The sequence below is a fragment of the Pseudophryne corroboree genome, chromosome 1 (genome assembly GCF_028390025.1).
Source record: "Pseudophryne corroboree isolate aPseCor3 chromosome 1, aPseCor3.hap2, whole genome shotgun sequence".
In the NCBI taxonomy this organism is placed as follows: Eukaryota; Metazoa; Chordata; class Amphibia; order Anura; family Myobatrachidae; genus Pseudophryne; species Pseudophryne corroboree.
In genome coordinates this window covers 359,861,296-359,875,299 of record NC_086444.1, presented here as the reverse complement: position 1 = coordinate 359,875,299, position 14,004 = coordinate 359,861,296, and the positions used below count along the sequence as shown (strand labels likewise).

General features: G+C 43.5%; 1 protein-coding gene across 2 annotated transcripts in view; it reads right to left on the bottom strand.

Moving 5' to 3' along the window:
* Positions 1–981: 981 nt before the first annotated feature.
* YDJC (YdjC chitooligosaccharide deacetylase homolog) overlaps positions 982–14,004 on the bottom strand; it is a 46,756-nt gene continuing 33,733 nt past the window's right edge. The window contains exons 5-7 of one of the 2 annotated variants that reach the window (XR_010256912.1): positions 7,746–7,923; positions 7,516–7,606; positions 4,583–4,671 (exon numbers count right to left, since the gene is read on the bottom strand). Coding sequence is in view for 1 of the 2 variants with exons in the window: in XM_063964787.1 (XP_063820857.1) it covers positions 4,329–4,671; positions 7,746–7,923 (521 nt within the window). In the remaining variant the exon portion in view is untranslated. Of the gene's footprint in view, positions 4,672–7,515; positions 7,607–7,745; positions 7,924–14,004 lie in introns of both variants that reach the window. The other variant, XM_063964787.1, reaches the window with a different exon arrangement.

Below are 14,004 nucleotides of genomic sequence, written 5' to 3'. Positions count from 1 at the left end.
ACTGCCTTGGGCTTCACCCCTGGCCCTTGGGTGCCTGGAGGGGGGACCCCTTGATTTAAGGGGTCCCCACTCCTCCAGGAAACCCCGGCCAGGGGTGACTAGTTGGGGGGGTAATGCCACGGCCGCAGGGATCTACAGCCGGGGGGGCCGTGGCATTATGTCCCTGGCTAGTGGAGCCCGGTGCTGGTTTTAAAAATACGGGGGACCCCTACATCTTTTGTCCCCCGTATTTTTGGAACCAGGATCAGACTAAGAGCCCGGTGCTGGTTGTCCAAATACGGGGAACCCCTGTCCAATTTTTCCCCAGTATTTAAACAACCAGGTCCGGCTCAAAGAGCCAGAGGCTGGTTATACTTAGGAGGGGGGACCTCACGCATTTTTTTTTACATTTTTTAACCCATTCAGACCCTTCTCCATTAAGTTAATGGAAGCCCTGGACAACAAAATTGCACTCATGTCCTCCTCTCACTCCCTTCCCAGTCCCAAACACTAATTTTTTTCTATAAAAATGTACAATATATCACAAGTATGATGAGCAGGCAGGCAGCGGGCATTGGCGGTATCAGACTGAGATGCAAATTAGTAGCGGAGGGCTGGGTCAGTTGATGGTGGGCAAGTTTGTAAGCCATTGCCGGTGGCAGTGGGCATCGGCTCAGAGGCACTAGCGGGCATTGGCTCGGCGGTGGTAGGGGTCATCGGCAGGATCTGGCGGACTCAGATATGGCTGTAGTGCCTCACCAGCCACTGACCTCACCGCACGCCACTGCTGGAAACCCTTTTACTGATCTTTGTCCAAAATTCTGCTGCACAGGAAAAGGTTGGTCAGTTGACCTTTTGTTTTTCTATAGATTTCTTTGAAATAGTTTTCTGATGTATTCCTTCATGATTGCATGTTTAGAAAAATCCTTGATGAATACGAGGGGTGTGCAGTAAGTGTCCGGTAGAAAAAGTATTATATCATCATGCACAAGGAGACACCTGTATCAACAAACCAGTATTTTTATAGTCAGAAAATCATAAATGTTTTCCCCATCATAAAAACATTTGTACACATCAACCATTTATAAGTATTACTCTACTAATATAATGAAACATTTATTATTTTATTAATATATTGGGACAAAATTTTGTCTAAGAGAATTATAAATGTTATTTGCCTTCTTATTCAATACATAATGATTGTTCTCCTTATTAGTGTACTGTGATTACAACCTTCTGATTAGCCAGATGCAGCAGTTTTGACAGGGCATCACAGTAGTTTGAGGAGGACTATCCAAACCACTGAAGAGTATATTCAGCAGTGTGGAGGTCAAAACTACTGGCAAAGAAGCAATTTAGTAAACGTGCTGTATAGTCTTTTGCTGCCTCACATCCTTCTCCCATCTCCATAACCCCAACCTTCACTATGTCTCTTTATAAAAAGCAGTGCATACACTAAACTAGTAATTAAAAAAATGCATTTTAATTTGCTTTGAATTAGCAGATTCAAGGAAAAAACATGTGGTGTCATGATTGCCACTTGTGTAGAGTGTCACACGTGTGCAATTTAGCTCAGGCTGAGAAGCCTTTTCAAAAAATCTACATTAGTTCATTCTAATAAGCTTGCATACAATTTATTAGTTTATCCATGTAGAATAAGGTATGCTATGGATTAGAGATGAGCGGGTTCGGTTCTCAGAGAACCGAACCCTACCGAACTTTGCCTTCCGAGCCCGGATCTGAGTCAGGCTTGGGTTTTCCCATCTGACTCAGAAACACGAACGCGGCAAAACATCATCATCCCGCTGTCGGATTCTCGCGGGATTTGGATTCCATATAAGGAGCCGCACGTCGCGGCCATTTTCACTCCAGTCTCGGAGAGTGTAGTGAGAGGACGTGTCTCCGTCCTCAGTGTCTGTGTGGGGGTGGCAAGTCTTGTGCTGGGCTTTCTGGCTTATGCTGGTGTTTTGGGGTGCCACACCCTGCACCTAGATATAGCGCTAGGGACCCCAAATATACAGAGACGCCTTGATGCGGCTATGGGGCTTATTCACACATTTGCGCAAATATGTGTAACGAAGATCTCTGAATACTATTATTATGTGGAATTTATATCTGGTTACGGTTATCATTCAGGGTACTGGGGGAAACGGGTTCACTACGATATGCCGGCGGCCGGGCTCCCGGCGACCAGCATACCGGTGCCGGGAGCCCGACCGCCGGCTTACCGACAGTGTGGCGAGCGCAAATGAGCCCCTTACGGGCTCGTCACGCTACGGGCACGGTGGCGCGCTATGCGCGCCACACTATTTTATTCTCCCTCCAGGGGGGTCGTGGACCCCCACGAGGGAGAACAAGTGTCGGTATGCCGGCTGTCGGGCTCCCGGCGCCGGTATGCTGGTCGCCGGGAGCCCGACCGCCGGCATACTGAAGACCACCCGGGGGAAACAAATGCCTTTTTTCTTGCTTAGAAATACCCCTCCCTTTTGAGCACCTGAATGATATCACTAAGCTAATTGAGCATCTACCAATATATGTCTTGTGCTGCGCAGTCCAGTGTAGTCACAGTGTATTGTGGTACATCAGTCCAGGCAGTCACAGTGTTGGTGTCCTCGCCTGCCAGTTTAGCTGTATAAAGTGTTGTTGACTGTGTTGTGCTGCATCAGACCAGTGGTAGTGTCCTGTCTCATCATCAGTCATTCCAGTGACGACATACGCTGCTGCTATATGTCCACTGCTGCCGTATAATAACAACAACAACCACAAGTCTCTTACAGTATTGTGTTGTGCTGCATCAGACCAGTGGTAGTGTCCTGTCTCATCATCAGTCATTCCAGTGACAATATACGCTGCTGCTATATGACCACTGCTGCCGTATAATAACAACAACTACAAGTCTCTTACAGTATTGTGTTGTGCTGCTTCTTTTTTGGTGGGGGCCCAAACAAACCAGTCATTTCAGCAACAATCATGTGGCAGACCCTGTCGCCGAAATGATGGGTTTGTTAAAGTGTGCAAGTCCTGTTTATATAACATAAGGGTGGGTGGGAGGGCCCAAGGACAATTCCATCTTGCACCTCTTTTTCTTCTTTGCATCATGTGCTGTTTGGGGTCTAGTTTTTTTAAGTGCCATCCTGTCTGACAATGCAGTGCCACTCCTGGATGGGTCAGGTGTTTGTGCAACACACTTGTGTCGCTTAGCTTAGTCATACAGCTACCGCATTGCGCCTCTTTCTTCTTTGCAGCATGTGCTCTTTGGGGACTATTTTTTAAATCTGCCATCCTGTGTGTAACTGCAGTGCCACTCCTAGATGGGCCAGGTGTTTGTGCCGCACACTTGTGTCGCTTAGCTTGGCCATCCAGCTAGCTAATTGCACCTCTTTTTGTTCTTTGCATCATGTGCTGTTTGGGGACTAGTTTTTGAACAGTGCCATCCTGTCTGCCACTGCAGTGCCACTCCTAGATGGGCCAAGTGTTTGTGCCGCACACTTGTGTCGCTTAGCTTAGTCATACAGCCACCTCGATGCAACTTTTAGGCCTAAAAACAATATTGTGAGGTGTTCAGAATAGACTGGAATTGAATGTTATTGAGGTTAATAATACCATAGGAGCAAAATTACCCCCAAATTGTGTGATTTTAGCTGTTTTTGTGTTTTTCTTCAAAAATCATGCAGATCCAAAACCAAAACACGAAAGGGTGGTTTTGGCAAAACCAAGCCAAAACCAAAACACGAAAGTGGAATTAGAACCAAAACACAAAACACGAAAAGTGCCCGCCGTACATCTCTACTATGGATTAATTTAGAAATAGAGGGTTTTTCTGGTTTGATTAGGGAGATTAAAATTGGAAACTACAATTAACTCTTGCAAACACAATGACAGGTTATCTTGGTCAATTCTACCTTGGTAGCGTCTAGTTACCCTTTGTGGAGAGGACCTTTCCCATTACCCCCCTGGGTCCATATCACAAACTATTTGAAATAGTAACCTGTGGCGAGCGAAGTGATAACACAAAATAACCTCAAGCAAACTGAGAATGGATAAAACATTAAGGTGCTGTAAGGGCGTTAATTTGCTTCGACCCTCTCGTGCTGTCACTTCCTGGGCCTGATCATGAAGGGAACATAGACAACCATTGTATCTTACCTCACTTCACTTCGCAGCAGAGGAGCTACATATTTTTTTTGACAATAGATGTTATGTACACTTCATATAAATATTTCTAGATATATAAAGCTGTTAAAACCAGACTACCTAAACCATATAAATTACAGATCAAGTAAAATGTGACTCTTATGCCGATGATTGTAGTGATTACCATAAACCTCCTGATGTCCCTTTCTTTGAAATTACAGGTCTCTAAATGGGCACAAATGTACCCCTCTTTCACTGAAATAACTGTGTAACAAGGGGTCTTTCAGAACATTCATTTCGTGTACTCTTTCCCATGACTGAGAAAAGTCATCTGGTCCTTCTCCACAGCCTCCTTCTGTGGGTACACTGGGGTAGCCAGGGTGTGTCATTAGCTCAATGCTCAGGCTGGTGCTGGGATGGGATGTTGGACTGTACATTGAGCTCTGTGGGGAAAGGCCGCTGTGAAGAGACAGAATGCTATAGTCCAGGGCTTGTTGAAGATTCTTTATTGTCATGTTCTTCCCCATTGTACTTAGACCAATGTATATATCAGGCCACCTAAAAATCAAATCAGCAATAAATAAAATAGATATTAACACAGACAATGTCATGCAAGCTGAGCTATAACTATACCATGACTGTTGGATCAGTGAAGTAAAGACATGAAAAACATATTAGAAATTATATATTTATACACTAGACAAAGGGGTAGGGCAGCACGATCAATGATCTACTCAATCCCATAAAAATTATAATCTTTAAAATATATTAAAAACAAAAGATGGTTCTCAGATAATCATGAATTACCAATTACGCCAAACAGACAAACAAACAGAACCCCAATCACATACTAACATGTTAGATTTCCAACAGCATACAGAATGTACCGCTGTTATCCAGGGTAGAGGAAGCATAAACTGTATATCATATTATCCAATGATGGTTGGAGGAGGGGGCTCTGATATATATATCCAGCAATATTGTCCATTTACACTGTTTAGAGTTTTTTTCTCTGCTAGGAGAAGGCATAATATAGGCTCCCTGAGAACACAGCTGATCATTTCTCTAGGAGCCAATGCCTCACTATTAGACATGTGTCCCAGCAAGTGTCTGACTACTATTGTCCTCGTACAGCTATCCTTTTTGCACCACATAGTGGGAGATGTCTGGTGTGACTTGCATGCTCTGCCACAGGTAGCAATTACAGTGCGTGAGCACATTTACCCGAATTTTGCTTTTCAATTTGCTTATTGTGTAAAAAGCATTAGATTAGTTTTTTTTTCTCAAAGGAATTTGCATAAATTAGCAGATTAAGCACAACAGTGTCTGCTCTTTTGCCTTTTTACCCAGATTGTGTACTTTTTATACCAAAATTTGCTATTACTGTACTAAGGGCCTGATTCTCTATCATTTGTGCACATGCGCTACGAATGCACTGCACGTGTGCGAAGGTCAAAATGCAATCGCTTTGCGTTTGCAGCCTCAGTGTAAAGCGATCACAATTTGTTTAACATGAAGTGACCATTCGTGGGTGGTAATATGGTGTTTGTGGGGAGTGGTTGGGAAAACGCAGGCGTGTCATGGCAGTTTTTGAGGCGTGTATCTAACATCATCTGCGAACGCTGAGATGAAAAACATGGCACCATCGGTGCGACTGCATACCCAGTACTGATGGTTAGCATTACTGCCTCACAGCACTGAGGTAATGGGTTCGATTCCCACCATGGCTTCAACTGTGTGGAGTTTGTACATTCTCCCCTGTGGGTTTCCTCTGGGTACTCAAATCTCCTCCCACAATCCAAAAATACACTGGTAGGTTAACTGGATCCCAAGAAAATTAACCCCAGCATGAATGTGTGTGTGTACATGTGGTAGGGAATATAAATTGTAAACTCCACTGGGGCAGGGACTGATGTGAATGGCAAAATATTCTCTGTAAAGCGCTGTGGAATGTGTGCGCGCTATATAAATAACTGGTAATAAATAATAAATTATTTTGAGTAGGCATGAGTCAGCCGCAACTGTTGATTGCGCTTGTTTTGTTGCGTATGCATTGCGTGTTTGCTAATGTATACGCAGATTTGCGATTATATCGGTGGGAGTCATTTATCCTTTCTCGGCAGCTCTTCACATGCGATCTTCTAGCATTAGCACGTTTGTGAAAATTGCTATTTCAGCCCCAATAGCGATCCATAGTGAATTAGGCCCTTAGGATTAGTTGCAGAAGAAGTAGTATATAATAGCAGATTTAAAGAGAAAGTCACATGGCGCGTCGAAAGCTAGGTACACACTATACAATTACTGGACCAATTTACCAATAATCAGGTGCTCGGTCTGTTTTATTGTATAGTGTGTATGAAAGATTGTTTTTGCTGATAAACCCAATAAATCATGGCGAACAAACACGCTCCTATTATCGGATCAGTCAGCAAACAGAAAATCTCAGGTGATACCATTGGGACCAGTTGAACTTCATGTTGAATGCAAGCCGTCTAACTTCCTATGTATAGGCAAGTTGTAGGGTATATTCCAGCACGTTTCATCACTCAGCTGAACTTTGTCAACTTTGGTGTCTCTATCAAAGCATGCCAACACGGATCACAATACTGTATTTTGAGAAGAGGTCCCTATAATAGGGTTATCATCTCTGCTGGTATAATATGATAAAGTCGCAAGAATAAACATGTTAACAACTACTTCAACGGACAATCGAGGCAACTAAAGAGCTTTTAAATACAATTACGAATATCTGAGCGGATGCAAAAGAACTTGAGCTTGAACTACCAGTTATTAACACCCAGCGGAGAATTCGTATGTAAACGGAAGATCAAACCAAAGAAGCTGTGTAACTGATTTCCTAACAGGATATTAGCATATAAAAGGTTCCTATTGTTTCATGCATCGAAGGGAGACAATTGCTATTACTATTTATTTGGATCTTTTGTAGATTTCTCTTCTTTATTCACACTGATGAAATTGTATGATGAAACATTGGATTAATGTAAAGTTTTAATTGTTTACATAATATGGCAATTCTGTGCTTAGGACCCGTAGTGCTATCTTCTTTGTATCATATTGGGGTATACGCTCTTCTCAGAAGCAAACACTATATCAGAGGGGGAATTAGAAATGTAAAAGGTGCTGTAGAGTGCAGATTAGACCAGGCTCATAGGGCATTTTCGTATGTGCATTCTAGTCTTTTTGTTCTGGTCAAGTGAATCATTTTGAAACATAAGTATAGCATACATATATACATATATTGTATATATGCAACCTGCTTTGGTATAGTCAACAAAGAAATATACAACATCAGAAAGGATGGACAGATGTGGCGCTGCTTTTTGTCCCCATAGCTCTGAGTCAACTTATCTTGTAGACAATATTTCTTTCCTTGGGACTTACATGGGCAGTTGTTATGCGGTCTTGTTATACTGCTCTGCAGCCTTCTGTATCAAGACTATGATGTCAAAGCTGAGCACCAACATTGTGATCCCTATAAGAAACATGCAAGACTGGGCAACATGTCACAGACAGCCCTTTAACCTAACACTAGTATGTACCATTATAAGATCCTTAAGACTGCCCCTAATGCCCCTAAAACACACAAGTTCTTCTTATTTATGAATACTCACCGGATTCCATGGCTTTTGAATACTTCCACTGTATTTAATGCATCTTCCTCCACCCCTCTGTAAAACTTAACTAGTTCATCCTGGATCCAGTCGCACCTGTTCAGTCCTATCTCCACTGGCACACGAGTGTAAGGTATACTATGCTCCTGCAGCACTTGTGCAAACTCCTCTCTGATTCCTGTTTAGTGATAAACACAAGATTAGGGCAACTGTGGTGCCACATAATGCATTCCTTCCAAATACTTTGAAGTTTTTCACAGCACCTTTGGGAACTGTGTCAGCTTGCTGCTCAGTGAAGTACAAACAATTTATGAGTACTTAATATTTGATGTAAAAACAATGTCATTTTATTTACTGACTGTTTTAAGATCTGGAAGAAAAAGAAAGATGTGTGTGTCAGAGTGAATATTTACCATATAGGAGGGAATTCCATTAGCCTCTACAATTACAGCGGCTAATCAGGGTTGTTTTAAATCAGGGCTAAGAAAATATTACGACATATATTGAAGGGCTGTGCTGGAATGTGACGATTGCTCTTCTTTCTTTGCAGGTAATCTACACTCATCTTTTGGAGTTTGGGTCTGCTTAGAATATGCATGCTGCAGTGATATTTTTATTATATTAGGTAATCCACATTCATCATTTGGAGTTTGGGTCTGCTTAGAATACACATGCTGCAGTGATATTTTTATTATACAGGTTGAGTATCCCATTTCCAAATATTCCGAAATACGGAATTTTTGAGTGAGAGTGAGATAGTGAAACATTTGTTTTCTGATGGCTCAATTTACACAAACTTTGTTTAATACACAAAGTTATAAAAAATATTGTATTTCATGACCTTCAGGCTGTGTGTATAAGGTGTATATGAAACATAAATGAATTGTGTGAATGTACACACACTTTGTTTAATGCACAAAGTTATAAAAAAATATTGGCTAAAATGACCTTCAGGCTGTGTGTATAAGGTGAATATGAAACATAAATGCATTCTGTGCTTAGACTTCGGTCCCATCGCCATGATATCTCACTATGGTATGCAATTATTCCAAAATACAGATAAATCCGATATCCAAAATAGGTAATCTACACTGTCAATTTTTATATCATAAGCTATATTGTATTCCAGGATGTTACTTTATTTCAACTTTGAAATAGTTGGTAAACACCTATCTCAGTGTTTGTTTTAGTTGAGTTTTATGCGTGCTCTGTATGGGGGTGCGGTGTTAGGCCTTGATTGTAATTATCAGACACACATGGATACTTACCATTCTTAAGGAAAGATGCTAGTCTGAACAGGGTTGTATTAGAAGGGCTGTTTTACAAGGGTTAAGAAAATATTACGATATAGACTTACCCAGGACTTCAACAGGACGAAAACAGACGGAAACATCCAACCAACGTTGCAACAAAACAACCACCCTTCCTTTCATCCTCATTCAAAATCATCTGTGCATTTAAGCGTATGTATATATATCTTTCAAACTATAATCCTCATGACCTCTAAGAATGGAATGCATCAAATTGTGTATAAAACCAGTTATATTGTGATTTGCATGTGACTGTACATACCTGTTTGTCATTTTGCTCTGTCATGCTCAGTGAACATACAGCGGAACACCACCAGTCAATAGGCACCTCAACTTTTAACTTTAACAAGTGAAACCTTACACTCTAAGCCTAGATAACTTTGGTTTAATCCCAAACGAACTATGTACCACCAATTGATTTTCTGCATTGCTCTTCATGGAGTATTCATAAAGGCCACTGCATCATTCAGTCTCCCAGCAACTCACCCCTCTGTACATGCTGACCCCTCAATTATTCACTCCCCTCTTATTAACACTCATGAGTTTTTTACTTCCCTATATTCACTGCCATAACATTTACAACCTCTCACCATAAAAAAAAAAAAAAAAAAAACTTTCCCAAGCCTCTGACACCCACATTTTATCTCTTCTGCTTCTGATAGCTGGTGACATTTCAATAAATCCAGGACCCAACTACTCGAATCACTCACATTCACCCGATTCACAGCAACATAGAAATCCAGCTAACCTCAAACATCACGTCTTCCATCGCCCTCCAGATCACTAAAATGTGCCTTATGGAATGCACGCTCAATTTGTAACAAATTAACATCCATCTATGACATCTTCATATCTAACAACTTCAATCTGCTGGCTATAACAGAAACCTGGCTCACACAATCAGACACTGCCTCCCCTGCAGTACTGGCACATGGTGGTCTCCACTTCACACAAACCTCCAGGCCTGGTAACCATAAAGGAGGTGGGTTTGGACTATTACTTTCCCAATGTTTCACATACACTGTTCTACAACAGGTTCCATCATTCACATTTACATCATTTGAAGTACATTCCATCAGGGTTTACTCTCTTTTCTCAATGCGTGTTGCAGCCATCGCCCACCTGGGCATCCCAAACAATTTCTCACTTCCTATCCTCTGACATCTCCACCATTATCATGGGTGTTTTTAAAACTGCTATTGATTGTCCAAAATCTGCTGCTCATGCCTCCAAACTACTCTCTCTAACCTCCACTCTTGGCCTCTCCCAGTGGACTGACTCTTTTACTCATCAGGAGGGCCACTTCCTTGATCTAGAATTCACCAGACTATGCTCCGTTTCTGTACTCACTAACACTCCTTTCCCCCTCTCAGATCACAACCTTATCACCTGCATGCTCTCCTCTATTAATTCACACTCTGTTTTGCTGAAGTCCTCCAATTCTCCTCAAACCCGCAGAAATATTAACACAATTAATCTTCAAGAACTTTCCACCTCACTCCAACAATTGCTTTCACCTATTTCTGCATTCACCTCTCCTGAGATGGCTGTATCACACCTGAACCAGACTCTAGAACTAGCCCTTGATGAAGTGGTTCCCAGCTCCACGTAGGCCTAGATGTCAACCATGGCACTCTAAATTAACAAGACATCTACAAAAACTCACAAACTTGAACGTCAGTGGCGTAAATCTTGTATTTCAAGTGACTTCCTCACATATAAGACTATCTACCACTCATATAGAAATGCCCTTGACACTCCCAAACAAACATATTTCCAAACGCTTATCTCTGCTCAAGCCTCTAACCCCAAACGACTATTTAATACATTTAAATCACTTCTGAATCCTCCCTTACTTATCCCACCAGCCACTATCAAGGCACAAGATCTTGCTTCCTACTTCAAGGAGAAGATTGATTCTCGTGGATTGACTCCAGACCTCAGTTAGAGAAACTGTGCCCAGAGGAGACGGACAGTACGAGGAAAGGATTTTAGTTAATCCAAGGGCAAGATTCATACCAGCCACACCAATCACACCGTATAACTTGTGTATATATTAAACAGTTAACAGTAATAAAAAAACAACGTAGCATCAGTCCAAAACCGATGAAACCATAACATAACCCTTATGTAAGCAAAACTATATACAAGTCTCGCAGAAGTAGTCCGCACTAGGGAAGGGCGCCCAGCATCCTCTATGGACTACGAGAAAAAGATTTACCGGTAGGTTTAAAATCTTATTTTCTCTTACGTCCTAGAGGATGCTGGGGACTCCGTAAGGACCATGGGGATTATACCAAAGCTCCCAAACGGGCGGGAGAGTGCGGATGACTCTGCAGCACCGATTGAGCAAACAGGAGGTCCTCCTCAGCCAGGATATCAAACTTCTAGAACTTTGCAAAGGTGTTTGAACCCGACCAAGTAGCAGCTCGGCATAGTTGTAGTGACGAGACCCCTCGGGCAGCTGCCCAAGATGAGCCCACCTTCCTGGTAGAATGGGCTCTGACCGATTTAGGTAACGGCAATCCAGCCGTAGAATAAGCCTGCTGAATCGTATTATAGATCCAGCGAGCAATAGTCTGCTTAGACGCAGGAGCACCAAGCTTGTTGGCAGCATAAAGGATAAACAGAGCCTCTGTTTTCCTAACACGAGCCGTTCTGGCCACGTAAATTTTCAAAGCCCTGACTACATCCAGGGACTCGGAATCCTCCAAGTCTCGCGTAGCTACAGGCACCACAATGGGCTAGTTCATATGAAAAGATGACACCACCTTAGGCAAGAACTGATGACGGGTCCGCAATTCTGCCCTATCCTTATGGATAACCAGATAGGGGCTTTTATGAGACAAAGCCGCCAATTCCGACACTCGCATAGCCGAAGCCAAGGCGAATAACATGACCACCTTCCAAGTGAGATATTTTAACTCCACCGTTTGAAGTGGTTCAAACCAGTGCGACTTAAGGAAACTCAACACCACGTTAAGGTCCCAAGGCGCCACCGGAGGTATAAAAGGAGGCTGAATATGGAGCACTCCCTTCACAAAAGTAAGTACTGCTGGGAGAGAAGCCAACTCTTTTTGAAAGAAAATGGATAAGGCCGAAATCTGAACCTTAATGGAGCCTAATTTTAGGCCCAAATTCACTCCAGTCTGTAGGAAGTGAAGGAAACGGCCCAGATGGAATTCTTCCGTAGGAGCATTCCTGGCCTCACACCAAGAAACATATTTCCGCCATATCCGGTGATAATGCTTCGCCGTCACGTCTTTCCTAGCCTTTATCGGAGTAGGAATGACCTCATGCGGGATGCCCTTTGCCGCTAGGATCCGGCGTTCAACCGCCATGCCATCAAACGCAGCAGCGGTAAGTCTTGGAACAGACAGGGCCCCTGTTGTAGAGGAAGAGGCCACGGATCTCCCGTGAGCATTTCTAGCAGATCCGGATACCAGGTCCTTCTTGGCCAATCTGGAGCAATGAGAATTGTTCTCACTCCTCTTTTTCTTATTATTCTCAATACCTTGGGTATGAGAGGAAGAGGAGGAAACACATAAACCGACTGGAACACCCACGGTGTCACTAGGGCGTCTACTGCTACCGCCTGAGGGTCTTTTGATCTGGCGCAATACCTCTGCAGCTTTCTGTTGAGGCGGGACGCCATCATGTCTATCTGGGGCAGTCCCCACTGACTTGCAACCTGTGCGAAGATTTCCTGATGAAGCCCCCACTCTCCTGGATGCAGGTCGTGTCTGCTGAGGAAGTCTGCTTCCCAGTTGTCCACTCCCGGAATGAACACTGCTGACAGTGCGTTTACATGATTTTCCGCCCAGCGGAGAATCCTGGTGGCTTCCGCCATTGCCACTCTGCTCCTTGTACCGCCTTGGCGGTTTACATGAGCCACTGCGGTGAGGTTGTCTGACTGGATCAGAACTGGTTGGTCGCGAAGCAAGTTCTCCGCTTGACGTAGGGCGTTGTATATGGCCCTCAGTTCCAGGATGTTGATGTGAAGACAAGTCTCTTGACTTATCCAAAGTCCTTGGAAGTTTCTTCCCTGTGTGACTGCTCCCCAACCTCGGAGGCTCGCGTCCGTGGTCACCAGGATCCAGTCCTGAATGCCGAACCTGCGGCCTTTTAAAAGGTGAGCACTCTGCAGCCGCCACAGGAGAGACACCCTGGCTCTGGGGGACAGGGTGATCCGCTGATGAATTTGTAGATGTGACCCAGACCACTTGTCCAATAGGTCCCATTGGAAAGTCCTTGCATGGAATCTGCCGAAGGGAATGGCTTCGTATGTTGCCACCATCTTTCCCAGGACTTGAGTGCAATGATGTACCGACACTTGTTTTGGTTTCAATAGGTTCTTGACTAGAGTCATGAGTTCCTGAGCTTTTTCTATCGGAAGAAAAACCCTTTTCTGGTCTGTGTCCAGAATCATGCCCAAGAAGGTCGTAGGAACCAGCTGCGACTTCGGGATGTTGAGAATCCAGCCGTGTTGCTGTAACACCCTCAGGGAAAGTGACACGCTGTTCAGTAACTTCTCTCGTGATCTCGCTTTTATGAGGAGATCGTCCAAGTATGGGATAATTGTGACACCCTGGCTTGCGCAGGAGCACCATCATTTCCGCCATTACCTTGGTGAAAATCCTCGGGGCCGTGGAAAGCCCAAACGGCAACGTCTGAAATTGGTAATGACAATCCTGTACCGCAAATCTCACGTACGCCTGGTGGGGCGGATAAATGGGAACATGAAGGTATGCATCCTTTATGTCCAGAGATACCATAAAATCCCCCCCTTCTAGGCTGGCGATGACCGCTCTGAGCGATTCCATCTTGAACTTGAACAGATTTAAATATAGGTTTAGGGATTTTAAATTCAAAATGGGTCTGACCGAACCGTCCGGTTTCGGGACTACAAACAGAGTTGAGTAGTAACCCTTCCCTCTTTGAAGCAGGGG